At 48.3% G+C, this 27,729-nt stretch overlaps 1 protein-coding gene across 1 annotated transcript in view; it reads right to left on the reverse strand.

Moving 5' to 3' along the window:
• The window catches only part of LOC311240640 (voltage-dependent T-type calcium channel subunit alpha-1H-like), a 202,018-nt gene that overhangs the window by 152,707 nt on the left and 21,582 nt on the right, over nucleotides 1–27,729 (reverse strand). The window contains 1 exon segment of the mRNA XM_084329212.1: nucleotides 25,410–25,569. Within this exon segment, the coding sequence (XP_084185338.1) occupies nucleotides 25,410–25,569 (160 nt within the window).

Genomic DNA, 27,729 nt, shown 5'->3' on the forward strand with positions numbered 1-27,729 from the left:
AGTTTTCTTTTAGTAATAACCTCCTCAGTTCTGATCTATTACATATTAATAGTTTTCTTTTAGTAATAACTTCCTCAGTACTGAGCTGTTATATGTTCTATTTCATTATGGCTTCCGCTCAGCATCATTCTGCACGCACTTCACTTCGTGCACGAGCACTAAATAAAAAATTACACAATGTACCTTTACATCCCAACATTCGTCTGGCCACACCCCCTAGCTTTCCTTCATAAGCAGGTGTGTGGTCACCTACTCGCCTCCTTCTTCACTTTCACCACAAGGAAGTGCCTTCGGTAGATCCCACACTTGACGAGGTTGTTAGCTGAAGAAAGTTGAGACGTGTTTACATTTTTTCTTGTTTTTTTCTTCTCTCATATATCCGAAAGAAAAAAGCAAAGTCATAATGTCTACTTCGGAGAGTCGCGCTCGCAACGCCACTCTTCACCAGCGGTTCTCCATCTCCGCCTCTGTCGTACGTCTTGGAGCGGGGTTGAGGCCTCTCTCGTGGTCGGCAGCCACGCCCGGTAGGCGTCCGATGGGTAGTTTGCCTCTCCAAGGAGCTGGTGCATGTTACGTACTAGAGGCTGGTCACTCCTGTGTCAACCAGGGCATGTAGGTGAGGGCTGCCAATTAGCCAATTAGTGCTGATTGGTTACCTGCTGGGGAGCTTCAAAGGCAGACCCAGAAACACACATGCACTGTCTGTGCCTAGTGAAAGAGCTGTCAGGTTCTTACAGTCCTTGTCCGTTGGGTTACCAGTACATTAGCTTATAGTTATATTAGTAGTTCCTTGGTTTAGTAGCATTTTTGAGTTAGAGCACAGGGTTTTGGTGTTGATTACACATAGGTTGCGTACCCATGAGCCAGGGTCGTAACAGTTGGGCGCTCATCCGGGATCTTTTACCCCTAGAACTTTGTTTGGTGATTTTTTTTTTTTTTGTGTTGCACAGGGTGTCATCATATTATGGTTTGGGTGGTGTTCGTTACACATGGTGTAGCGTGGGGGCTGAGCCATTTCATCAAACAGGTGAGTATGCCGTATTTGTTTGTAATTTGATGTGACTACTTATGCTGTTAAAATATATAGTTTAGTAGGCACCACATGTAGATAGGGACATTATTTTCTGGTTGTGGGTTAGCGTCCGGTGCACCACGTACTCCTGGGGCGGTCAATGAAATGATTGTATATGATCTTTGACTGGTAGCAGGTGTGGTTGAAGAAAGTTAGGTCTACAGGGCATTAGTTTAAGGGTAGGTAGATTAGGGCGGACAGGAAACACAGGTAGTGTGGTAGGGCTTGATTTAGTGTTTCTTAGCGTAGACATGTGGTAGGCCGGTTTTTTCTGCAGTTTAGACGTAGAAGCATATGTGGTCACATCAGGTTAGAAGGCGCACCTGTTTGGGATTTTTTTTTGTTGGATTTATTTTGTTTGTTTGAGTGTTTGGTGAGCATACCTGGTAGCAGAGAGCGTGAGGAGAGGAGAGAGGAGCGTGAGCTTAAGGAGAGAGAGAGTAAAGAGGAGCGTGAGCTTAAGGAGAGAGAGAGGAAAGAGGAGCGTGAGCATGAGCGTGAGTTTAAGGAGAAACAACTGTTGCTGGAGCACGAGCGTGCACAGAAGGAGCTTGAATATAAGTATGCTGCCTTGCAGGCGGGTGCTCTGCATCCAGAGTCACGTTCCGGGTTTGATGTAGGCAGGAATATCAGGATGGTGCCACCATTTTTTGAGAAAGACGTGGAAAGATATTTTCCCCTTTTCGAACGGGTGGCAACCACATTGAAGTGGCCTGATACCGCCTGGACACTGCTGCTGCAATGTGTTTTGGTTGGTAGGGCACAAGAAGCCTACACTGCTCTGTCCCTTGAACAAAGCGCTGATTATGAGCTGGTTAAAGCTTCCATTTTGAGGGCTTATGAGTTGGTCCCTGAGGCCTATCGTCAGCGTTTTAGAGGTTATCGTAGGTCCGAGGGGCAGTCTTATGTTGAGTTTGGAAGGGAGAAGGAGAACCTGTTTGACAGGTGGTGCACTTCTCAGAAGGCAGAGTCAAGAGAGCAGCTTAGGCAGTTGATTCTCCTAGAGGAATTTAAAAGATGTGTTCCTGATACCGTTTCCACACATCTAAATGAGCGTGGGGTATCGAAGATAGGCGACGCCGCTGTCTTCGCCGATGAGTTTGTGTTGACACACAAGTCTGTGTTTTTGGAGGACTACCGTGTTGAGTCCGGGGATAGGCGTCCTGTTCAGGGGGGCCGTTTCCCAAAACCTGTGTCTGCTGGTCAATTAACTTCACCTCCTAGGCGGGGTGGTTCTGCTGGTGCATTCCCAGAAGGGATTATCTGTTTTTACTGTAAGGAACCTGGTCATATCGTTGCTGGATGCCCGGTGCTTGAGCAGAAAAATTTCAGAACCGTGGCTCTGGTAGAAACCATATGCAGGACGCCTATGCCAACGTTAGATGGGGATGGGGAAGGTATCAAACGTGTGGACAAAGAGCTCGAGGGTTCCTCAAGGTTTAGGATGAATGGATTTGTTTCCCTGACTAATGCACTAGAGTCCAAACAGGCTATAACAATTTGGAGAGATACCGGTGCTTTTCAGTCCCTCATTCTGGAGGGGGTTTTGCCATTTTCATCAAACTCTTCTTTGCATTCCGATGTCGTTGTTCAGGGCTTTGGGGGTGGATTTGTGGATGCACCTTTGCATGAGGTCACGCTCAATTCTCCCTTAGTATCAGGCAATGTTGTTGTGGGGGTATGTTCTTACATTCCCATAAAGGGGGTGTCCTTCATTCTAGGGAATGATTTGGCTGGTGACAAAGTGTTGGCTACTCCGGTTGTAACTCCCATTCCTGTGGTTTCTGAGGTCTCTAATGAGCTGGCACAGAAACATCCAGGAGTGTTTCCGGTGTGTGCTGTGGCACGAGAAATGTCAAAGGACAAAAGTGATGTTGTTGATACTTCGACTTGGGACATTACACTTAGTGACACATTCTTTGTTGAATTAAAAGGTGCACCTGTTGAGAATTTTGGAAAGCACACTGTGGATGTACCTCTGCATAATTATTCTCTTGATTGTGGTTTTGTGTTAGGCCCGGTGGTGAAACCAGAGTTTACAGGCGTGCCGGAGAAGCATGTGACAGGAGATGATATGGCAGCGCAATGTCTCAAGGTCTTCCCAGCCTGTACGGTGGCTGAGGCCACGAACGAATTGGAGGAGGAATGTGGGAAGGATGCTATGAGAGGTGCTGTTTTTTCATGTGACACCGTTCTAGTTGGAGGGGCTACTAAGCTTGATTTAGGCTGCCAGCATTCCCACAATAGCTCTATTGTCCCTAATGTTTCACTTGTGGGCAGGGATGGTCCCAGTATGTCAGTTGATGATTCTGACATTGATCCACATGTCCACACTGATTCTCTGCCATGCACTAGGTGTGATGGTCAACCTAGTTACCTGTGTCCTGTGGAGCAGGAGCCGCCTTCGCGACCTGGTCTGTTGAGTGGCAGCCATTTTGATTTTGATCAGGACAAAGTTATTTTGGGTGACGCCATTTTAGATGGTGTTCCAGACGTTATGGTGGCTGTCGTACTGCCAGGTTCCCGGTACACTGGGGCTGTACCTGAGGCGGTACAGCCTACTCTGGATGTTCACGGTGTGCAGTATCCTGAACTGCCAGTGCCAGGTGGGATGGATATGGGTGCGGTGGTGGTATCAGTGATTTATGGTTTTGTTGTGCTGTGGTCTGTTCTGTTAAGCGCAGTTCTCAGGTTGATTTTGGTTTGCAGTATAATTTTGACAGATCGGTATCGGTGGTCGTGTTCGACAGGGGCCGACCCGGTTCTTGCCTTGAACCATTTTTATGTTTACGTTGGATCCTCCAGTTTGCCCCTTGTTGTGTATACAGACTATAACCCTTTGGTTTTTCTTCGCAGCATGGTGAATTCGAACCATCGTTTGATGCGATGGAGTTTGTTCCTCCAGGCGTATAACTTGGATATTCGCCACATTTGTGGGAGGGACAACGTGCTAGCAGACGCCCTCTCACGATCATAGTACCGGTGTTTGTGGTACCCGTTATTGCTGGTGTGGTAGAGGCCCTGACACCTAAGGGGTCACAGTTGTTTTTGTTTTGTTTATGGTTTGTTGTGTAGTGGTTGCCTCTTGGGCAACCAGTTTGGTGGGGGAGGTGTTACGTACTAGAGGCTGGTCACTCCTGTGTCAACCAGGGCATGTAGGTGAGGGCTGCCAATTAGCCAATTAGTGCTGATTGGTTACCTGCTGGGGAGCTTCAAAGGCAGACCCAGAAACACACATGCACTGTCTGTGCCTAGTGAAAGAGCTGTCAGGTTCTTACAGTCCTTGTCCGTTGGGTTACCAGTACATTAGCTTATAGTTATATTAGTAGTTCCTTGGTTTAGTAGCATTTTTGAGTTAGAGCACAGGGTTTTGGTGTTGATTACACATAGGTTGCGTACCCATGAGCCAGGGTCGTAACAGTGCACCAGTGCCGTCTCCTGTGCGATGGCCTGGTTCCGGCTCTGGTACCTCTGCTTCCGGGGAGTCGTCCGCTGTTGGGCGGCCGGCTGCTTTGGTTGCGGGGGATTTGAGACGCAAACTTTTTGCGTCAGCTCGCTCCCGTCGCAAGATGGTGGCTTGCAGACGCGAACGGCCTGGTTTTGGTGAGTTGCTGGAGCCGGATAAGGATGCGTCGGTCTCTACATGCCCGATGGAAACAGAGGACTACATGATAGAGGCAGACGGGTTCTTGTTCGAAGGCCCGGTGGAGACACGTCCCCTGCCTGTCCAGGTAACACTGGAGGGGGAGATGTCTCCTTGGGGTTCCTCGTCCGCAGATGTTGGGTTAGAACCTCTGACTCGGCGGTGGGATGCCCTGCTATCAGCCACATCAGAATGTGGCTCCTTGACCAGTAGTCTGCTGTATGTGAGGGACGCGGGCTCGGAGGGGGAAAGTATGCAGGGGGAACTGCGTGCTTTGTTCCCCGAGCTCATGGCGGCGGCGGCAGTCGCAAACAGCGTGCCGCTGCCGCAGCCACTGCCTGTTCCTGTCCCTGATGATTGCATAGGTCATCTATGGCAACGTCGCCCGGTGAGAGGGGTGGACGTTGTCTACCCATTCTTCCCCTCAATGGCGGCCTATGTCCGTCAGGGCCAGGTGGTCTCCCACATCATGGGCCTTACCCCGCCTACGTGCAAGTCACGCGGGTGGCGGGTTTGGTAGACGGCATGAAGGAGGGCGTGCCACGGCTTGATAGGCCGATGGCGGCGCTCCTTTGTCCTGAGGTGGTGTGGGAGCCGTTACGGAAGCCGGTTCCCCAAGGGAAATCGGCGAGGCGGTTGGCATTTTGGAGCGACCAGTTATTTATCACCGGAACACAATCTCTAGCTGCCACTTCTAACATCGCGCAGCTGGCGAGATTCATGTCCGGGATATTAACGGGCGGCACGGAGCTGACTGATTTACAGCATGATCAGCTCGCCCAGTCGGCTTCCGTTGGTTAACCTTTTTTGAGTGCTTTACGGCCATACTGACTGCCTGTTTTGCAGGGTCAGTGTGCCAGGCGGTGTACTATTGGGGGGTAAGGGCCCGCTCTTGGAGGGGCTCTAGCCGAATATGCTGGCGATGTGGGGGGCGGTGTCACTAAGTGACCGCCTGGTGGGGTCTTGATGCCTGGCGTCATTTGACCTCTCCGGGCCCCCTTTTTCCAGGGGATCCAGTCCCTTCAGTGGGTCTGGGTCTTCCTTCACGCTCCGCTGCTACGGCCTTGCCACGGGATTGAGTTTGCTCTTGACCCCGTGATTCTGGGGGCAGTAACGAGGGTTGTTCCTTCCGTTCGTTCCCTGGTGGCATGCGGGTTGTGCGTGTGCGTAGTCGTGGGGTCAAGCCACGGTCTGCTCACCCTGTGCGTTGAGTTGCTTGAGTTCCTCTTCGCACGGTCGGATCCGTCTCCCTCCCGTCCTCCAATAGGGAGGGTATCCTCCATTAGGGAGGGTCGGGGGGCTCGGTCCTCCCCGGTCGGATGGTTGTGGGGGGCCTCAGCGGGGTACATTTGTCGAGCTTTGGCTCCCGCTCAGCTCCTCTTGTGCAGAATGATGCTGAGCGGAAGCCATAATGAAATAGAACGTAAGGTTATTTATATAACCAAGTTCTATGAATTATGGTGACGCTCAGCATCAGGGCGCCACTGCGGCCCTTGATCTCGCCTTGTGGTGAAAGTTTGGGAAGGAGGCGAGTAGGTGACCACACACCTGCTTATGAAGGTAAGCGGATAGGGGTGTGGCCAGACGAATGTTGGGATGTAAAGGTACATTGTGGAATTTTTTATTCAGTGCTCGTGCACGAAGTGAAGTCCGTGCAGAATGATGCTGAGCGTCACCATAATTCATAGAACTTGGTTATATACATAACCTTACGTTAATAGTTTCTGGTTCAGGTTCTTCCTCTGACATGTAATATGGAGAACCAGAGAATATAATGGACCTGAGAGGCTCCCTAGAGCAGATAAAGAATTCACAACAACAGAAGAGTATAAGTAGAGGCCGGGGCTGAATAAAAACAGAATATTAGCAACAAGGCCAGAAAGTGTAAACCACTTGTCCTATTATGGACATTTTTGTTGGGTTTGTAAAGGTTAACCTTTAAGCCCTAGCCCTATTTTCTGAAAATCTGCCTAAAAATACATACCTAAGTAAATGGAAGATTGCTCCACTTCTACAAGGTCCATTAGCATGTTCTTGGTATCGAGGGAGATTTATGGATGTCAGGGAATGTATTCCAAGTGTCAGAAATATTGTGTCTGTTACTAGGCTTGAGTAAATTGTAATTGTAATGTATACATTTTATTTTATAAATACTTTTTGTGAATAACACCATGCTAAAATTGTCCAGACATGGAAAATGTAGCTCATTCAGCACCTTCTTGAGTGTACACAAATTTTTTGCTAGACGTTCACAGAAAGGTAGAGAAACTACTGTGTTCTGTTTTTTTTTTTAAACTTTATTTTTTAGTGTTTATCGCTTTTCTGGTCAAGCATGACCGACAGAAACAGGTTGAAAATGGGATGTAGAGCAGGGGAAGACATTCTGAGAAATGACGGCGGGTCCGGGAATCAAACTCGTGTCCCCCAGATCCGTGACGAGCACGGTTTTCCCCGACGCAGAAATAGCGCCGAGATATGCGGTGAGCTACGGGAGCTCCCCTACTGTGTTCTGTTTTATGGCAATAACGTTCATGTTTGTGGGATATGATCCCGAAAAATAAGAGAAATACAGATTAATTCAGAATTCAGATTCAGAAAGTCCGATGATTGACAGTGGCTGGTGTGAGCTGGGAAGTGCATTTTTTATTTATTTTTTTTTTATTCGAAAGCCCATCGAAAGCCCTGGGTCTCTTTTCTCAAAAGACTACACTCAAGTTAGGTAGCGCCAAATCCTTGCGTCAATCATCGCCTTTTTCCAAATGATGCCCTGAGATTTCTATAATCGTATATTTCACTAATAACAGTTCGAATCATTGGTAAACAAACGTAGTGCTGAAAATATACACTTTGACAGGGTTAGGGTCTTTATTCTTGGCTACATTTGAAAAGAAAACGCAACAGTAATTCATACATTCTGTAGAGATGGATTTATGGAGTGATGTCATTGTCAGTCCGGTACTGGACCGCTCAGGCTTAAGGTTAACTCAGTTCAAACTGGAGACTTACGATACTGAACTTAAGTGAAAGCTGAGACGTATTGGTTTGCCCTTAATTAGGAACGGCTCAGAGCCTAATCGTTTCTTATCGTATGAACATCCACAGACATAATGAGGTTAGATACATCCACAGGATACAGAGTCCTCGTCCTGATTCCTCCCCATAAGATATAAGGAACATTCTGATTATCAGACGGCCGCTTTATCTCCTGACTGAGCCACTGTCCATATATAAGAGAAAGCTGCGGAATAAATATGCTAAGCTAATGTATGTTCAGTATTGATATACAATATGTAGTGGTACAAGTATGAATACAAGAAGACTACGCTCTGAAGCAGGCAATTCTCAGTCTTTGCTCCACGACGGTGGAATTAACTTCCCACCAGTGTTAATTTAGTCAACGAAAATTATGACTAAATATGGTCATCAACGTAGCTTTTCCCCCTGTCGACAACGAGACGAGACGTCACGTTAATGTAGATCATGTGACACTAACCTGACTAAATAATTAATGCAATGTCGTTGACTACAAACGACGACACAAAATGTCGTTTACAAAATAAAATCTTGCCGAAATCTCTCTTCATTTTAAGACGAGACAAAATAATTATAACTTTTCGAATAATTCATGTTATTATTAGTGCAGCATTTCTGTTTCCTGTGTGCAGCGCAAGCGATTTGATTAATTTCCTCACCCACGTTATTTTGTTCTTAGCCAGCATTCTAGACAGCAGTAACTGCACACGGCATGGGTTTAATGGAACAATGGTGGGGCAACAGGGTCTCGGTGGTCTTGTATGCAGTGGGCTTGGACTTTGCAGAATGTATTGTTGAAAGTGAAAGACGAGGAGGATAAGGATAAGGATAAGGATGAACTTTATTAATCCCCTTGGGGAAATTCAGGTGACATACACATACAGCCACAGCCTCATTATACAAATATTCCACAATTATTACATTGACAGTAATAATGGCACACATAAATTCACACCAAGCATGCACATTTGTTGATAACATGCAGGACTACAGTAGATCTTGATACAGTGTATGCATATATCCGCTGCCACTCTGCAAGGCCCGAAGGTCGAGCGTCAGGCGCGAGTCGAAGGGAGGGGGAGGGGGAGGGGGAGGGAGAGGGGGAGGGGGAGGGGGAGAGCTGGTCAGCCCGGGGAGAAATGTGTGAAACCTGCGACAGGTCCGTTGTTGTGTTGTGGAGTGGAAAGAGGTTGATCACCAAACTCAAGTCAAGAACCGTTTCCACTTCTTACTGTCCAACGGCGAATGCTGTCTAACTATACTTTGAAACTAACTGCTACATTACTGTTAGCATTAGCAACTAGCTAGCTGTAAAATCATCTCTAATTCATTCTCGCATTCCCTTTACTTCTCACGCTGGACACTGATGCAGGAAACAATCCCACCGCTGCCACCAATGTAACCAATGAATAGTCCGCCTATACTTTCAAACTATAGTAAAATAAAAAAAACGGGATAATTGATATCTGATCATCAACATAACGGTTTTATTCACCTTCTTTCCACTCCACAACACAACAACGGACCTGTCACAGGTGCGTGCCCTGCAACTCCACCTAATAACGTCAGCATCAATAATAACATAGAACACATTAAATAGCTTACATACAGTAAGTCTAACCAGCTAGCATTAACATTAGCTTGTTTAGAAAAAGCTCACACCAGGCGGCTACGTGGCATAGTGGGCAAGGCGCTCGCCACGAATGACGGAGACGCTGGGCTTGCCTGTTCGAGCCCAGCGCTCCACATTGCTTTCAGTTTAGCTGGTCGTTCGTACTAATACACATTGGCCGTATTAGGGGGTGGGAAACTGATGGGTGGGGATCGGGCGTTGTGGACAGCGACTCCTACAGGTCGGTTGGTGCGCCTGCGCAGTAGAATCAGGAAGTGTCGGGGGCAGCGTGAGCCTCCCACGCGTTACTCCTCGCCACTGAGAGATCGAGCTGCGCAGGTGTAAAGATGCGACTGCTGTTACCTCAAGTACCGGAGGGGACTTGTGCTATGTATGACTTAGTCCACATTGCAGCCGGCTTGTGGGAGGCAAGAAACAGCGTTCGTGACAGGAGAGGGTTGAATTGGATGATACGAAATTGGGATGGGAGAAAATATAGAAAATGGGAGAAAAAGTGGACCAAAAAAAAAGAAAAAGCTCACACAATTTATGAAACTGTAACTGAGTGGCGAGACTAAACAAAAAAGACTAAATCGAGACTAAACGAAAAAGTGTTATGGTTTGTAACCGACCCCAATCGCACAACACAAGACAGGTATGAGAGTAAGCCAAGAACTGGGCATTTATTGAAACACACAGAAAACGGCACTGTCCCTTTAAGGGAGAACACAAAATACTAGAGAACAAGAAAAGGGGAAAATAGGCACAGTGCCTTTAAGAGGCGAGCTGGCCAAGGGGAAGGCTAAGGGAAGGCTAACGGAACAGGGCCGGGGCAAGGGACAAGGCAGGAACAGGGAGGACTAGGAGGACTGGACAGGGAGGACTAGGAGGACTAGGAGGAGAAAAACAGGGACAGAGGCCCGCGGAGGCGGGCTGGGGACAGGGAGGACTAGGATGACTAGAGTGGGGAAACAGGGACAGAGGCCCGCGGAGGCGGGCTGGGGACAGGGAGGACTAGGAAAACAGGGTAGGGCCTTGGAACAGGGCGAGGGCTGGAGCTGCTTACAGGGACAGAGAAAACAGACAACGCCTGGGATACAAGCATTAATGAATGTTGCTGCTCTGCAGCGTCTCCCGGGATGGTTAGTCTGGGGAAGCAGGTGGTGACGTCAGAGCCGCTCTGCAGACTTCTCTCGGCAGAATCTCCGAGGTGGTAAGCGGGACCGAGAGGGAGAGAGGGAGCGGGTTAGCTCAGAGTACAGTAGGGAACAGAGCAGGTGAACAGGAGAAGTGACTTGTCCCAAAAACAGAGTAATCCAGGTGACAGAATCTTCGGTGTAAATACACACTGTGAGTAAACGTCCCAAACACAAATCCACGTGATAGAATCTTCGGTGCAAATAAACACTGTGAGCGAAGTCCCAAACACAAATCCAAGTGATAATATCTTCGGTGTGTATACACACTGTGAGCGATGTTAAGGCCAAATATTATCCCAATGAACAGTCCAAAAAGCTGACGCTGGGTGAGTGACAGTCTGACAAAAAGCTGGATATCTTCAGTGTCTTTAAACACACGAAAAACGAATAGGATAAAAGACAGTCATAAAAACTCACCCAGGCGCTGTGCGTAAAGAGAGTAGGATCAAAACGGGGCGAGCGCGTCGCCACGGGGAACCGGGTGGTCCAAGCGGAGGTCTGAGTGGTGCGCGACTGCTTGAGTACGCGCCGGTACGAAGGGCGCATCTGGCGCGGAGGTCTGAGTGGTGCGCGACTGCTTGGAGTACGCGCCGGTACGGAGGGCGCATCTGGCGCGGAGGTCTGAGTGGTGCGCGTCTGCTTGGAGTACGCGCCGGTACGGAGGACGCAACTGGAGTGCGTCTGAATGCGCGTCTGGAGTGAAGAGCGCGTCTGCGCGGAAGAGCGCGCCGGCTCGGAGAGACGCATCCTCCCGTAGAGCATTAGGAAGCGATGCGCGTCTGGAGTGAAGAGCGCGTCTGCCGCGCGGAGGTCTGGATGCGCGTCTGCGTGGAAGAGCGCGCCGGCTCGGAGAGACGCATCCTCCCGTAGAGTATTAGGAAGCGATGCGCGTCTGGAGTGAAGAGCGCGTCTGCTGCGCGGAGGTCTGGATGCGCTTCTGGGCGTCTGCTGCGCGGAGGTCTGAATGCGCGTCTGGGCGTCTGCTGCGCGGAGGTCTGGATGCGCGTCTGGACGTCTGCTGCGCGGAGGTCTGAAGTGGAACACTGGAACACCTCCCGTGGAAGTCTAGAGAGCGCAGTCCAGTGTCTCCTTCAGGCAAACGGCGACAGGAGGCGAAGGCTAGAGCGCGTCTCACGCCGGAGATGAAAACAGCATAACAGACAGAGAACCTCCCGAAGGAGTCTTGGTGATAGAGATATGATACGGAATGATACGGGATGATACGGGACGACCCGACAAGGCTAGAGGGGAAGAGCGAGGTACTTAAAGCCCACAGGGGAACTAATTAGAATGCACCTCAGGTGCGTGAAGGTAATTGATACTTGAAACTAGAAGTGTGTGTTCGGCACCAGACCAATCAAACACATAATGACAGGTAGTCCAAGGGTGTGGTTGCTGAAGAGCAAACGAACGCGAGGGTGGGGGCTAGTGAGGTGAGGAGGATGCAATTGATTAACAGAAAACTAAAGGAAACAGAGCGAGTAGGCTTAAAGGAACAGAGCGAGTAGGCTTAAAGGAACAGAGCGAGTAGGTGAGCAGCGGACAAACCTCACAGTACCCCCCCCTCCACGGGAGCCACCCGGCGACCCAAAAATACAGACAGAGTGGCAGGGGACAAAACAAGGCAACAAACAAAAAGTACTGGGCCAAACCAGCAGGGGAAGCAACAACAAAAGTGGGGCTAGCAACTGGGGCAGGGTAGCCGAGGGGTAACCAGAGGAGCTGAGGGGTAACCATGGTAGCTGAGGGGTAACTAGAGGAGCAGAGGGGTAACCAGAGGAGCTGAGGGGTAACTAGAGGAGCTGAGGGGTAACTAAAGGAGCTGAGGGGTAACTAGAGGAGCACCGGGAAGGGGCTAGCAGAGGGAAAGGGTAGCTGCCAGGGCACTGAAGCTACAGGGCCTATGCTAGCTGTACTGCTACAATAACATAGATGCTGCGCTAGCTGCCGGAGCTAGGCTAGCAGACAGGGCTGGAACAGGGGCACTGGAGAGGGGAACAGGGAAGGGGCTAGCAGAGGGAAAGGGTAGCTGCCAGGGCACTGATAGCTAGAGGGCCCATGCTAGCTGTACTGCTACATTAACATAGAGGCTGCGCTAGCTGCCGGAGCAAGGCTGGCAGACAGGGCTGGACCAGCATGAGAGAACTAGCTAGCTGGAAGGACAATCCTAGCTGTGGGGAACTGACCTTGCTAGCTGAAGCGGCAGTCCTAGCAGTGTGAGAAAACTGACCTTGCTAGCTGAAAGGGCAGTCCTAGCAGTGGGAAAGCTGACCTTGCTAGCTGAAAGGGCAGTGCTAGCAGTGGGAGAAAACTGACCCTGCTAGCTGAAAGGGCAGTCCTAGCAGTGGGAAAAACTGACCTTGCTAGCTGAAAGGGCAGTCCTAGCAGTGGGAAAAAACTGACCCTGCTAGCTGAAAGGGCAGTCCTAGCAGTGGGAGAAAACTGACCTTGCTAGCTGAAAGGGCAGTCCTAGCAGTGGGAAAAAACTGACCCTGCTAGCTGAAAGGGCAGTCCTAGCAGTGGGAGAAAACTGACCTTGCTAGCTGAAAGGGCAGTCCTAGCAGTGGGAGAAAACTGACCTTGCTAGCTGAAGCGGCAGTCCTAGCAGTGGGAGAAAACTGACCTTACTAGCTGAAAGGGCAGTCCTAGCAGCGGGAGAAAACTGACCTTGCTAGCTGAAAGGGCAGTCCTAGCAGTGGGAAAACTGACCTTGCTAGCTCAAAGGGCAGTCCTAGCAGTGGGAAAAAACTGACCTTGCTAGCTGAAAAGGCAGTCCTAGCAGTGGGAAAAAACTGACCTTGCTAGCTGAAAGGGCAGTCCTAGCAGTGGGAAAAAACTGACCTTGCTAGCTCAAAGGGCAGTCCTAGCAGTGGGAAAACTACACAAAAAGTGGAGGCCATGCAGAGGGACCGGGTTAGCTGCCTGGGCATGGCTAGCTACAGGGCCTATGCTAGCTGCAAGGGCTGCACTAACATAGAGGCTGTGCTAACAGCCGGGGCTAAGCTAGCAGACTGGGGCCATGCAGAGGGACTGGGTTAGCTGCCAGGGCATGGCTAGCTACAGGACCCATGCCAGCAGCAAGGGCTGCATTAACATAGAGGCTGTGCTAGCAGCCGGGGCTAAGCTAGCAGACAGGGGCCAAGCTGGTAGTAGAGGCCTAACAAGCTGCAGGGGAGCTAACGAGGCCAACAGGGAAGCAAACAGGGGAGTCAACAGGCTAACAGGGGAGCTAACAGGGGAACTAACAGGGGAACTAACAAGGGAACTAGAGGGGGGAAAAAAAAAGGCAAACTCACATACACCGTCTGTGCTGGCTGGGGTCGTCGATTGGTCGGGTCGTACTGTTATGGTTTGTAACCGACCCCAATCGCACAACACAAGACAGGTATGAGAGTAAGCCAAGAACTGGGCATTTATTGAAACACACAGAAAACGGCACTGTCCCTTTAAGGGAGAACACAAAATACTAGAGAACAAGAAAAGGGGAAAATAGGCACAGTGCCTTTAAGAGGCGAGCTGGCCAAGGGGAAGGCTAAGGGAAGGCTAACGGAACAGGGCCGGGGCAAGGGACAAGGCAGGAACAGGGAGGACTAGGAGGACTGGACAGGGAGGACTAGGAGGACTAGGAGGAGAAAAACAGGGACAGAGGCCCGCGGAGGCGGGCTGGGGACAGGGAGGACTAGGAGGACTAGAGTGGGGAAACAGGGACAGAGGCCCGCGGAGGCGGGCTGGGGACAGGGAGGACTAGGAAAACAGGGTAGGGCCTTGGAACAGGGCGAGGGCTGGAGCTGCTTACAGGGACAGAGAAAACAGACAACGCCTGGGATACAAGCATTAATGAATGTTGCTGCTCTGCAGCGTCTCCCGGGATGGTTAGTCTGGGGAAGCAGGTGGTGACGTCAGAGCCGCTCTGCAGACTTCTCTCGGCAGAATCTCCGAGGTGGTAAGCGGGACTGAGAGGGAGAGAGGGAGCGGGTTAGCTCAGAGTACAGTAGGGAACAGAGCAGGTGAACAGGAGAAGTGACTTGTCCCAAAAACAGAGTAATCCAGGTGACAGAATCTTCGGTGTAAATACACACTGCGAGTAAACGTCCCAAACACAAATCCACGTGATAGAATCTTCGGTGCAAATAAACACTGTGAGCGAAGTCCCAAACACAAATCCAAGTGATAATATCTTCGGTGTGTATACACACTGTGAGCGATGTTAAGGCCAAATATTATCCCAATGAACAGTCCAAAAAGCTGACGCTGGGTGAGTGACAGTCTGACAAAAAGCTGGATATCTTCAGTGTCTTTAAACACACGAAAAACGAATAGGATAAAAGACAGTCATAAAAACTCACCCAGGCGCTGTGCGTAAAGAGAGTAGGATCAAAACGGGGCGAGCGCGTCGCCACGGGGAACCGGGTGGTCCAAGCGGAGGTCTGAGTGGTGCGCGACTGCTTGAGTACGCGCCGGTACGAAGGGCGCATCTGGCGCGGAGGTCTGAGTGGTGCGCGACTGCTTGGAGTATGCGCCGGTACGGAGGGCGCATCTGGCACGGAGGTCTGAGTGGTGCGCGTCTGCTTGGAGTACGCGCCGGTACGGAGGACGCAACTGGAGTGCGTCTGAATGCGCGTCTGGAGTGAAGAGCGCGTCTGCGCGGAAGAGCGCGCCGGCTCGGAGAGACGCATCCTCCCGTAGAGTATTAGGAAGCGATGCGCGTCTGGAGTGAAGAGCGCGTCTGCCGCGCGGAGGTCTGGATGCGCGTCTGCGCGGAAGAGCGCGCCGGCTCGGAGAGACGCATCCTCCCGTAGAGTATTAGGAAGCGATGCGCGTCTGGAGTGAAGAGCGCGTCTGCTGCGCGGAGGTCTGGATGCGCTTCTGGGCGTCTGCTGCGCGGAGGTCTGAATGCGCGTCTGGGCGTCTGCTGCGCGGAGGTCTGGATGCGCGTCTGGACGTCTGCTGCGCGGAGGTCTGAAGTGGAACACTGGAACACCTCCCGTGGAAGTCTAGAGAGCGCAGTCCAGTGTCTCCTTCAGGCAAACAGCGACAGGAGGCGAAGGCTAGAGCGCGTCTCACGCCGGAGATGAAAACAGCATAACAGACAGAGAACCTCCCGAAGGAGTCTTGGTGATAGAGATATGATACGGAATGATACGGGATGATACGGGACGACCCGACAAGGCTAGAGGGGAAGAGCGAGGTACTTAAAGCCCACAGGGGAACTAATTAGAATGCACCTCAGGTGCGTGAAGGTAATTGATACTTGAAACTAGAAGTGTGTGTTCGGCACCAGACCAATCAAACACATAATGACAGGTAGTCCAAGGGTGTGGTTGCTGAAGAGCAAACGAACGCGAGGGTGGGGGCTAGTGAGGTGAGGAGGATGCAATTGATTAACAGAAAACTAAAGGAAACAGAGCGAGTAGGCTTAAAGGAACAGAGCGAGTAGGCTTAAAGGAACAGAGCGAGTAGGTGAGCAGCGGACAAACCTCACAAAAAGACTAACACTAAAATGCTCAAACCTGTAGTTGACTAAAACTTGACTAAACGAAAAATAGATAAAGGTGACTAAATATGATGACAATTAAAAAGAGCGATTTGACACATGACTAAAACAAACAATTTAAATAGCTGACGAAATTAACACTGCTCCCCACCACAGTCAGGACAACTGAAACCCACCCAATTTTCCGCCGTCGACCAAAAACACACTTCGTCAAACAATATCTGAAATATATATATATATTTTTTTTTAATTATAAAAAAAAAAAACTAACCTTCGTACATGCACTTTAATACTAAGTAATCTACTGTGCCCTTTTTCCTGTGTTTCCCCTTACAACTCCTATAATATGGCAGGTAGTCAGAGCTCAGGTAGGCCTCAGGTAGTTATAGCTCAGGTAGGCCTCAGGTAGGCCTCAGGTAGTCAGAGCTCAGGTAGGCCTCAGGTAGTCAGAGCTCAGGTAGGCCTCAGGTAGTCAGAGCTCAGGTAGGCCTCAGGTAGTCAGAGCTCAGGTAGGCCTCAGGTAGTTATAGCTCAGGTAGGCCTCAGGTAGTTATAGCTCAGGTAGGCCTCAGGTAGGCCTCAGGTAGTCAGAGCTCAGGTAGGCCTCAGGTAGTTATAGCTCAGGTAGGCCTCAGGTAGTCAGAGCTCAGGTAGGCCTCAGGTAGTCAGAGCTCAGGTAGGCCTCAGGTAGTCAGAGCTCAGGTAGGCCTCAGGTAGTTATAGCTCAGGTAGGCCTCAGGTAGGCCTCAGGTAGTCAGAGCTCAGGTAGGCCTCAGGTAGTTATAGCTCAGGTAGGCCTCAGGTAGTCAGAGCTCAGGTAGGCCTCAGGTAGTCAGAGCTCAGGTAGGCCTCAGGTAGTCAGAGCTCAGGTAGGCCTCAGGTAGTCAGAGCTCAGGTAGGCCTCAGGTAGTTATAGCTCAGGTAGGCCTCAGGTAGTCAGAGCTCAGGTAGTCAGAGCTCAGGTAGGCCTCAGGTCGAGCGATAACTTTCAGTTTATCTTAATTTACAAACCTTTTTTGTTTGTCTTCTAGTTAGAGCAAGCTAGTCAGGCTTTTGTGAAAAGAAATACGTACCTTGCCAGTCAGGTACTAGATGTGAACAATAGCAATAGTCCACCCCTAACCACTTCCCTAACCACCCCCCTAAACACTCCCCTAACCACGCCCCTAACCACTCCCCCACTGGATTAGCTGCCATCTGTCAGTAGCCCTTTTCACACAGACTTCTTTCCCCCCCCAATCTGCCATCTTTGGGTTATATTTTAGAAAAGTCATAGGTACACCTGTAGGCTATTTCATCTCTGAAATCCTTTTTCTTTTGGATCCAATTTGCTATCAATTTGTAGGCCAAATGCATCAGTTCAGGAGGTTAAAGAGACAGTCATCAGGATCCTCTTTGTAGCTCAAATAAACAGTATTTACGCACAAATATGTGGAACAAAATAATTCTACTTGCATATGAATTGTCCCTACCCAAGCTTAAATCAAACTGATAACTGCTAACTGCTCATCTGTCTTGCTGAGAGCGAGGTGGAGTCAGAGAGTCTACATAGTTGATACACAGAGAGGGTCAGAACATGAGGACATACAAGGAGAGAGAGCGAGAGAGAGAGAGAGAGAGAGAGAGAGAGAGAGAGAGAGAGAGAGAGAGAGAGAGAGAGAATTATGTGGGTAGATGTAATACAAAAGGTCAACAGCTCATTTGTTCTGAGAAAATAATAAAATATTCAGCTGCTATTCTCACTCTTTCTAGCTCTCAAACACCTAGGCACAGACACACTAGCAACACTCACCTCACACACACTTGCAGACAGACACACACACACACACACACACACACACACACACACACACACACACACACACACACACACACACACACACACACACACACACACACACACACACACACACACACACACACACACACAATCACACAGACACACACATACACATACACAAATTACACATAAACATACACACATACACATACATATACACATACACACATACATATACACATACATATACACGTACACACACAAACAAGGGAAGGAGTGAATACATATTACAGTATCAACAAACAGTACAATTTATACCATTACATCGAAATATAATTATTTGCGGAATGTCTGGGTTTAGCCTCTGTTTCTGCATCTCTACAAGTCTGACCATAACCCCTGTCTACCCTAACCCTGACCTGTGTGTGTGAGTGTGAGTGCGCGTGTGTGTGCGTTTGTGTGTATGTGTAACTATGCCATATGTTTGTGTAGTTTACACATCATCTCAGTTAGGACAACTAACTTATAACAATTATAAATCATACACACAAATAAAGAGAGAGAGAAGGCGAGAAAGAGAGAGAGAGAGAGAGAGCGAGAGAGAGAGAGAGAGAGAGAGAGAGAGAGAGAGAGAGAGAGAGAGAGAGAGAGAGAGAGAGAAAAGAGAGAGAGAGATAAGAGAGAGAGAGAGAGATAAGAGAGAGAGAGAGAGAGCATGGAAGGGAAAATTCATCACAGGAGATGGAAAGAAACATAGATGGATAGTTTGGTGGATAGTTTGGAACTAGGCCAGAATCCAACAAGGAAGGAAGATAGATGATGAGAGTGATTTAGTTCTTCCATATTTTCTTGACCACATTATGCTGAGAGAGAGAGAGATAAATAGAGAGAGAAAGCAAGAAAGAGAGAGAGAGCTTTGATGTTGACAGACAGACAGACAGAGAGACAGACAGTCAGACAGACAGACAGACAGACAGACATACAGACAGACAGACAGACAGACAGACAGACAGACAGACAGACAGACAGACAGACAGACAGACAGACAGACAGACAGACAGACAGACAGACAGACAGACAGACAGACAGACAGACAGACAGACAGACAGACAGGGGGACCCTGATGTAAACAAGACGAAAGTCTTTCTCTGGTCTGCATCCCCTTAACAATTGTATGTATTGAGCTGTACTGTACTGTACCCATTCTGCAATCTGTTAATAAACTTTTCAATCAATCAATCAAAACAGACAGACAGACAGACAGACAGACAGACTCAGATTCTGATTACTTTATTCGCCATATTGTACAGGTACAAATGGAACGTGATTTGACATTACAGTGCATGAATTTTTTTCACAAATAGGAATAACATAATAAAATAATAAATAAATAAGTGCAAAACAGGACAGAACAGTGAGACAATAAGACAGTAAAGTGCAGTGGTTGGGGACATGGATACAGTGCAGCACAGTTCAAGTCCAGAGGTCCAGCCCTAGCAGCTCGCCATAGAGGGGGGGGGGGAGCAGGGGGACACCTGACTCGTTTACCAGGCGAGCTGCTGAGGGGAAGAAGCTGAGTCTATGGCGGGATTTTAATGTCTTGGGCAGCCATAGCCGCCTGCCGTGGGGGAGCATAATAAAGAGGCCGTGACCCGGGTGGGCGGGGTCTGCCATGATCTTCCTCGCCCTCCTCAAGGCCCTGGTGGAATGTAGGGACTCGAGGGAGGGAAGGGGGCAGCCGATCACCCTCTCCGCTGATCGTATCACCCGCTGCAGCTTGGCCTTGTCCCTGACCGTGGCTGCAGGGAACCAGGTGATGATGGAGAGGGTGAGGATGAACTGGATGATGGCGGTGTAGAACTGGACCATCATAGTCCTCAGCAGCCTGAACTTCCTCAGCTGACGTAGGTAGAACATCCTCTTCCGGGCCTTTTTGTTGAGAGCGATGGTGTTCAGCTCCCATTTTAGGTCCCGGGAGAGTGTCATGCCGAGGAAGCGGCAGGACTCCACAGAGGCCACCGGGGTGCCTCCCAGAATGATCGGGGTGGGGGGGGCTGCCTTCCGCCTGAAGTCCACTACCATCTCCACTGTTTTCTGGGCGTTGAGGTCCAGGTTGTTGCCGCTGCACCAGCTCTGCAGCCTCTTGATCTCCCTCCTGTAGGCAGACTCGTCCCCCCTGGATACGAGACCCACCAGGGTGGTGTCGTCCGCAAACTTCAGGAGTTTGACCGAGGGGTGCAGAGAGATGCAGCTGTTGGTGTACAGGGAGAATAGTAGTGGGGACAGAACGCAGCCCTGTGGGGAGCCAGTACTGATGGACTTGGGATCGGAGATGTTAATTCCCAACTTCACCCGCTGTGACCTGTTAGTCAGGAAGTCCGTGATCCACCTGCAGGTAGAGTCCGGCACCTGCAGCAGGGACATCTGATGCTCCAGGATGTGCGGGAGGATGGTGTTGAAGGCCAAGTTGAAGTCCACCAACAGAATCCTGGCGTAGGTCCCTGCAGTGTCCAGATGTTCCAGGACGTAATGCAGAGCCATGTCCATCTCGAAAGTCATGGAAAAAATAGTATACGAACAGGTTGAAAAGTACCTCGCGAAAAAAAATCTAATCTACGAATTCCAATCTGGCTTCAGAACATCCCACTCCACTGACACATGCCTTCTCTATTTAAACGACCAAATCAAACAAGAGGTGGACGCGGGCAAATACTGCGGCATGGTCATGCTGGACCTACAAAAGGCCTTCGACACTGTCAATCACACCATTCTGATTGACAAGCAAAAAGCAATTGGTTTTGATAGTCTATCAGTGAGCTGGATGCAATCCTACCTGGTGGGGAGAGAACAGGTGGTGGAGGTAAATTGTATCCTACCCCCCCCCCCCCCCTCCCAGTGAGCTGTGGTGTTCCACAAGGAAGCATACTAGGACCACTACTGTTCCTAATTTATACAAATGACATGTCGTCAGCTTGTGACTGCAACTTGTTCCTGTTTGTGGACGACTCAGCCCTGCTGGTCTCTGACAAGAACAAGTTACAGGTTGAAAAAACCCTCAGCTCAGAACTAGGCAAAATCTGCATATGGCTCGCTGATAACAAACTATCATTACACATGGGAAAAACAGAGTCCATTCTCTTCGGTTCAAATAACAAACTCAGCAAGACCGACGGCTTCTCAGTTACAGTGGGTGACAATATTGTCACAAGGAAAGATGGAATTACCTACCTGGGTTCCATCCTAGAGGAAAATCTTTCCTGTGACAAAATGGCATCCAATGTAATAAAAAAAGTCAATCAACAAACTTGATTCTTGTACCGGATCTCCTCTCTGGTAAACAAGAATACCCTGAAGACTTTGGCAGGAGCACGACTATGCTTGCACCTCATGGTACCAAAGCACCTCAAAGGCGCTAAAAACAAAATTACAAACATCTCAAAACAAACTGGTCAGACTACTGCTTGACCTTACTCCTAGAACCCACCTCACCCCTGCCCACTTTGACAACCTAGGATGGCTTAGAGTAGACGACAGAGTACAGCAACTTGCAATGGGCCTGGTCCAGGGGAGGAAACTAACTTTTTGGCTTACCAGCCAACTGGCGAGTATCTGATTTTTTTTACCAGCCAAACAGATTTTTTACCAGACAAAAAAAATCGCTAATTGTGATAATTACTTCTTTGTATGTCAAGCCGCGTCAATGTTGTGTATGCATCTGGGTAGGCACACTGTGCCTTTAAGACAGCACGGTGGTCTTACGACAGTGCTGTGAAGTACCGTCAAGTGTTGTGGTAACGTCAGTTTGGTTGGTGTGCTGTTGTGCACAGTGCACTGGTTGAGCTAGCCCCTTTCGTGACTGCGATGTGCAAGCCAGGGGCTTTTGAGCATGAAATAAAATGTCTAACCTTACGTCGTAGTCCGGTGCTTTTTTGGAAACATTATAGTCATAACAGATACACCTAGCTGGCTGCTTTGAGCACACGGGGCTAACGTTAGCTAGCAAGCAGCTATAGCTAAAACGCTAACTAGAAGCTAACCACTGTATACAGTTCCAGTAGACTAACATTACACCTCTGTGATTTAAATGTGTCCTTAGTAACTTATACTCGAGGGTTGTACTAGGGTTGGATGCAGTTCCCAGTTGGTCAGTCTGGCTGTTTTCCATCTTCTGCTGTGTTTAACGTTATCTGTTTGCGAGTGCTGCTGATGGCTAGCCTAGTACCGCGGGACTTTTATTATTATATGTCCGCAGGTTGGCCAGTACTGCGCAAACGTTTATTAAACATTATATGTCCGCGGGTGGTCTTGTGCAGTGCTCTCGTGGCACTGTCAACTAAAGCGAACACTCAGAAGACGCGCACCGTTTGCCAGTGCAGTGATTGCAGAATGTTTAATTTTTTTGTATACTCGCCAGCAGGGGAGGAAACTAACTTTTTGGCTTACCAGCCAACTGGCGGGTATCTGATTTTTTTTACCAGCCAAACGTAAAAAATACTAGCATTTGGCCAGTAAAGTGGCCTAATTTCCTCCCCTGGCCTGGTCTACAAGATACACTACACGACCAAGGTCAGTGTTGGGAAAGTTCACTTTCTACACGAACTAATTCAGTTCACAGTTCACAATTTTTTAAATGAACTAGTTCAGTTCATAGTTCATAATTAAACATTTTTAACTAAAGTTTCAAAAATGAACTAATTTATAGTTATTTTTCTTTATTTAATTTTTTTTTTAGATTTTTCACATACAGTTACTTACATTACAAAAACACACATTGGGACAACGGGGGGGGGGGGGGGGGGGTTCCTCCAGTTCATCTATGCCATCATCCACACCATAAGTAAGCAAAAACAAAACAAAAAGAAAAACAAGCAAAAAAGAACGCAAACCAAGACAGGCACTGTACAGTATTGCACTTGCCTCGAGCCCATTCACATGTAGACATACATATATTCATTTTTTTCTATCCTAGGTCTGTCCATACAATGGGGCATTGGGCCTTTAGAAGGATCCGAGAAATTTCAGCAGGAAAATAGTCTAATAGTGGGGCCCACACCTCCTGAAAGGAAGCGTTGTTACCTCTATGCATTGCACAGAGTCTTTCATGGGGTAGCACACCGAAGATCTCTCTATACCACATTTGTATAGATGGAGGCTTATCCTTAATCCAGTTTATCAAAATGCATTTCCGGGCTGAAAGTAGAAGTTTATCAAATAGTTTGAATTGTAAGGGTGTCAAATGAATTTCCTTTGATGGGAGTCCCAGTAAGAAAGCTCCCGGATCCTTCTTTATTTTCACCTTGAAAATGTCGCTTAACTCACGTGCCACTAGGGTTGGGCATCGTTTGGATTTGAACGATTCCGGTTCCGGTTCCGATTCTCCATATCGATTCCTGTTCTGAACGATTCTCGATTCCGATTCTTTGAGGTGCAGGTCACAGCTTATTTCGCAGGAGATTTTTTTTTTTTGAAAATCTTACATTTTTTTCATACTATTCACATTTTCAGTTGACTTGATACAGTTTAATTTGGTTGCTGTACTGTAACTAGGGTATTAATTAACAAAGTAAAAAAATAAAAATAAAAATGCAGGTATGTTACTTCCGGTTCCAGAACCGGAAGTTAGGAACCGGTTCCTAATTAGAACCGGTTTTCGGTGCCCAACCCTACGTGCCACTTGGCCCCGGAACCTGGATAAACACTTACATTCCCAAAAGTAGTGATAGTAGGTACCCAGATCTGTTTGACATTTCGTGATTTCGAACATAAAGGAGATATTGAACGGTCCATTTTGTTAGTTCTTTTTTCAATAATACGTTGCTGCAAGCTATTATTTGTAAAAATTATTGAACCACAGACAGCAATCGGAATACTGGCATTTCCATAACGCTTTGCTGCCGCCCATTCAGTCCACACTAGTAGCAGCTGCAGCTTTCATCTCTACAGTATATTTTCAAAAACATGAGGAAAAACTTTGCTTGAATTGTCTTTATTATGAAAACAAAAACAGGACGTTTGCTTATTCTCAATGTGCCGTTTAAGGTTTGCTGTCGACGTTGTCGATGTACGGACTTGCTTCTTCAAACCGGGTGGACAAAGTTTACAGACAAACGTTCGATTTTTTCCGTCTGAGTCAGTACTGACTTTAACGTTAAACTCTTTTAAATGCTCATACGCCGACGTCGTAGAGGTAGAGTCTGACTGCTGCAGCTCTCGGCTTCTGCTCGCCGATTCCGCTGTTTCACACTGTTTGTTGTGAGGAGGAGTCTGATGACGTAGCCAGGGGGTGACAGGCGCGTTGCCAGATTGGGTGGTTTTCCCGCATTTTTTTAAGCCTGTTTACGGTGTTTTAACTGGGTTTTCGGCTGAAAGGCATATGAAATCTGGCACACCTTTGAACGCCGTTATAATACAGTGCTGAGAATGAACGCACTTTGGAACGCCGTTATACAGCGCTGAGAATGAACACGTTCTCAATTACGCTAATTTAGCGGATACACAGTACGTTCAGTTCACGTTCGCCCAAAATACGAACGTGTTCATGAACGATCGTTCATTGAATGCGTTCAGGTACATCACTGACCAAGGTACCCATGTACATGTCAAAATACTTTCCAAAGGTCAGTGAATACCACGATCACAACACCAGAGGGAGCTCCACAAATCATGTTAAACCCAGATTCGGCTCAAACAAGGGACTAAACACGTTTCGCAATTATGCCACATCAATGTGGAACGCCCTACCCAAAGCTGTAAAGGAATGTGAATCACTACCCACTTTTAAAACCACTCTCAAAGAACACCTACGGGAGACTGCAATTCGAAACTGGCCCCTGTAAATGTCCTAACCCAACCCTCTCCAATGTACAGTAAATGACGAAGTATGGTTTTGTCAATATTCCAATGTACAGTTTTGCTTGTACAGTTGTACAATTAATTTAGCTCATTAGCAAGGAGAAGGTTGTCAGACGTCTGTGGGGATTTTGGCTTGTAGTTGGTGATGGTTTTGAGTCCTTTCCAGACTGAGGAGGAGTTCCCCAGCAGCTGCAGTTTCCCTGAGAAGCGATGTTTCGCCTCCTTCACTGCTCTCTCGAATCTGTACTTGGCCTCCTTAAAACTAGCCTTATCCCCACTACGTCTGGCCTTCTCCTTCCCAACCCTCAGCTGTCGCAGCTGGCCTGTAAACCAGGGCTTGTCGTTGTTGTAGACTTTCCTGGAGCGGGAGGGGACACACACCTCCTCACAGAAGCTGACAAATGACGTCACAGTCTCTGTGTACTCGTCCAGGTTGTTGCCAGCCTCTGGCCCCGCCCACTCCAGGAAACCCTGGTTGCAGCCCGCACGCTCCAGCCAAGCGCTGAGTTTATCCCGAGCGTCACCGGACCACACTTTGAAGCGTCTTATTACAGGTTTACAGATTTTTTATGTCTGTAATTCTTAATTTTTAACAGACAGACAGACAGACAGACAGACAGACAGACAGACAGACAGACAGACAGACAGACAGACAGACAGACAGACAGACAGACAGACAGACAGACAGACAGACAGACAGACAGACAGACAGACAGGTCCTTACTTTATGATGTCATCTCCCAGGAAGCAGCGATTCCTCAGTAGCCCCGACCACAGCTGGACTCCCACGATGCCGAAGATGAAGAAGACGAAGAAACAGAGGAGGAGGACGTTACCCAGCATGGGGAGAGTGTCCAGCAGCAGAGTCACCAGGATACGCATACCTGGACACACACACACCATGGTTGTATGGGGTTAGTAGGCCATGGTTGTACAGGCTTAGTAGACCATGGTTGTATGGGGTTAGTAGACCATGGTTGTATGGGGCTAGTAGACCATGGTTGTATGGGGCTAGTAGACCATGGTTGTATGGGGCTAGTAGATCATGGTTGTATGGGGCTAGTAGATCATGGTTGTATGGGGTTAGTAGACCATGGTTGTACAGTATGGGGCTAGTAGACCATGGTTGTATGGGGCTAGTAGATCATGGTTGTACAGGGTTAGTAGATCATGGTTGTATGGGGTTAGTAGACCATGGTTGCACAGGGTTAGTAGATCATGGTTGTATGGGGTTAGTAGACCATGGTTGTATGGGGTTAGTAGACCATGGTTGTATGGGGTTAGTAGACCATGGTTGTATGGGGTTAGTAGATCATGGTTGTATGGGGTTAGTAGATTATGGTTGTACAGGGTTAGTAGATCATGGTTGTATGGGGTTAGTAGATCATGGTTGTATGGGGTTAGTAGACCATGGTTGTATGGGGTTAGTAGATCATGGTTGTATGGGGTTAGTAGATTATGGTTGTACAGGGTTAGTAGATCATGGTTGTATGGGGTTAGTAGACCATGGTTGTATGGGGTTAGTAGATCATGGTTGTATGGGGTTAGTAGATTATGGTTGTACAGGGTTAGTAGATCATGGTTGTATGGGGTTAGTAGATCATGGTTGTATGGGGTTAGTAGACCATGGTTGTATGGGGTTAGTAGATCATGGTTGTATGGGGTTAGTAGACCATGGTTGTATGGGGTTAGTAGACCATGGTTGTATGGGGTTAGTAGACCATGGTTGTATGGGGTTAGTAGACCATGGTTGTATGGGGTTAGTTATGCTGGACAAGATATGCCTCCTAAAGTGTCTAAACGGAAGTACAGGAAGTACAGGCTACAGGCGTTCCGGTTTCGACAAAACAATTATATAAACGTGTGAAGTGCACAATATTTGCTCGTTTAAGCCACTGCAACAGCTTTGCCTTAAGAATTTACTACATGACCGGGACATTCTAGCTTGTTTGCCGACAGGATTCGGGGAACATGTGGTCCGTTCGGAGGCAGCTTCCAGAGGAAGTAAATACAGCGGAAATTCTACCCCATAGACACTTTCGGCAGTAGTTCTTTACCAGGCTTTATCTCACGGAGATAAAACTGGGAACGAGGTTAGGGGTTAGTAGACCATGGATGTACAGGGTCAGTAGACCATGGTTGTACAGGACAAAGGACAAATCTTCACTCTCAAAATATGCTTAAATTTAACGCGCTGCAGCAAACAAAGACAGTCCTTGGCCATCATCAGGAAAATGCTTAAATAAGCATTTCAACATATTTTGTGAGTGCAACATGTCCTTTTATGATGCTGTATGTCTAAGAGTCTGTACCAGGTGTGAATCAAACTTTTTTCTTTTTTTTTGCAAGTTCTTTGTGCTCTGTACGGGGCAGAGATGAACAAGGCATGAACACGGTGTGTCTGTGTGTCGAGTGTGTAGCAGAGCATTGCTGAAAAAGAGCAACACACTCAGCACATCTAGCCTAAACTAACCGTAAAATGACCACAACGTATTTGAATGAGAAAAGGAAGAGGTCCAAATTGAACATGCAGCTGGACAGAGGAGACCGCACACTCTTTCAAACGGTACTCAAGCTAGTTCCTGAGCAGGCCCATCGCTCCTGTAAACACTGAGGTCTAAAATACCACCTGACAAGTTCAAGTCAAGTCAAGTCAAGTCAAGTCAAGTCAAGTCAAGTCAAGTCAAGTCAAGTCAAGTCAAGTCAAGTCAAGTCAAGTCAAGTCAAGTGTTCCTTTATTAATCTCTTTAGGGAAACTCAGATGTCACAGCAGCATGGAGGGAGGAGGGGGAGCGGAGGTACAGGCAGTAAACATAATAATAGAAATAGTAAATGGGGCGACAGTAGCTCGGGAGGTAGAGCAGTAGTTCCCAGTTTGATTCCCACTTCTCCCGGGCAGTGTGCCTTGAGCAAGACACTTAACCCCTTGACTGCTCCTGATGAGCAGGTTGGCACCTCGCATGGTCGCCTCCGCCATCGGTGTGTGAATGTGTGAGTGAATGGGTAAAATGTGAGGAACAAATTGTAAAGCGCTTTGGATAAAA

Source organism: Notolepis coatsorum (genome assembly GCF_963971535.1).
Source record: "Notolepis coatsorum genome assembly, chromosome: 14".
In the NCBI taxonomy this organism is placed as follows: Eukaryota; Metazoa; Chordata; class Actinopteri; order Aulopiformes; family Paralepididae; genus Notolepis; species Notolepis coatsorum.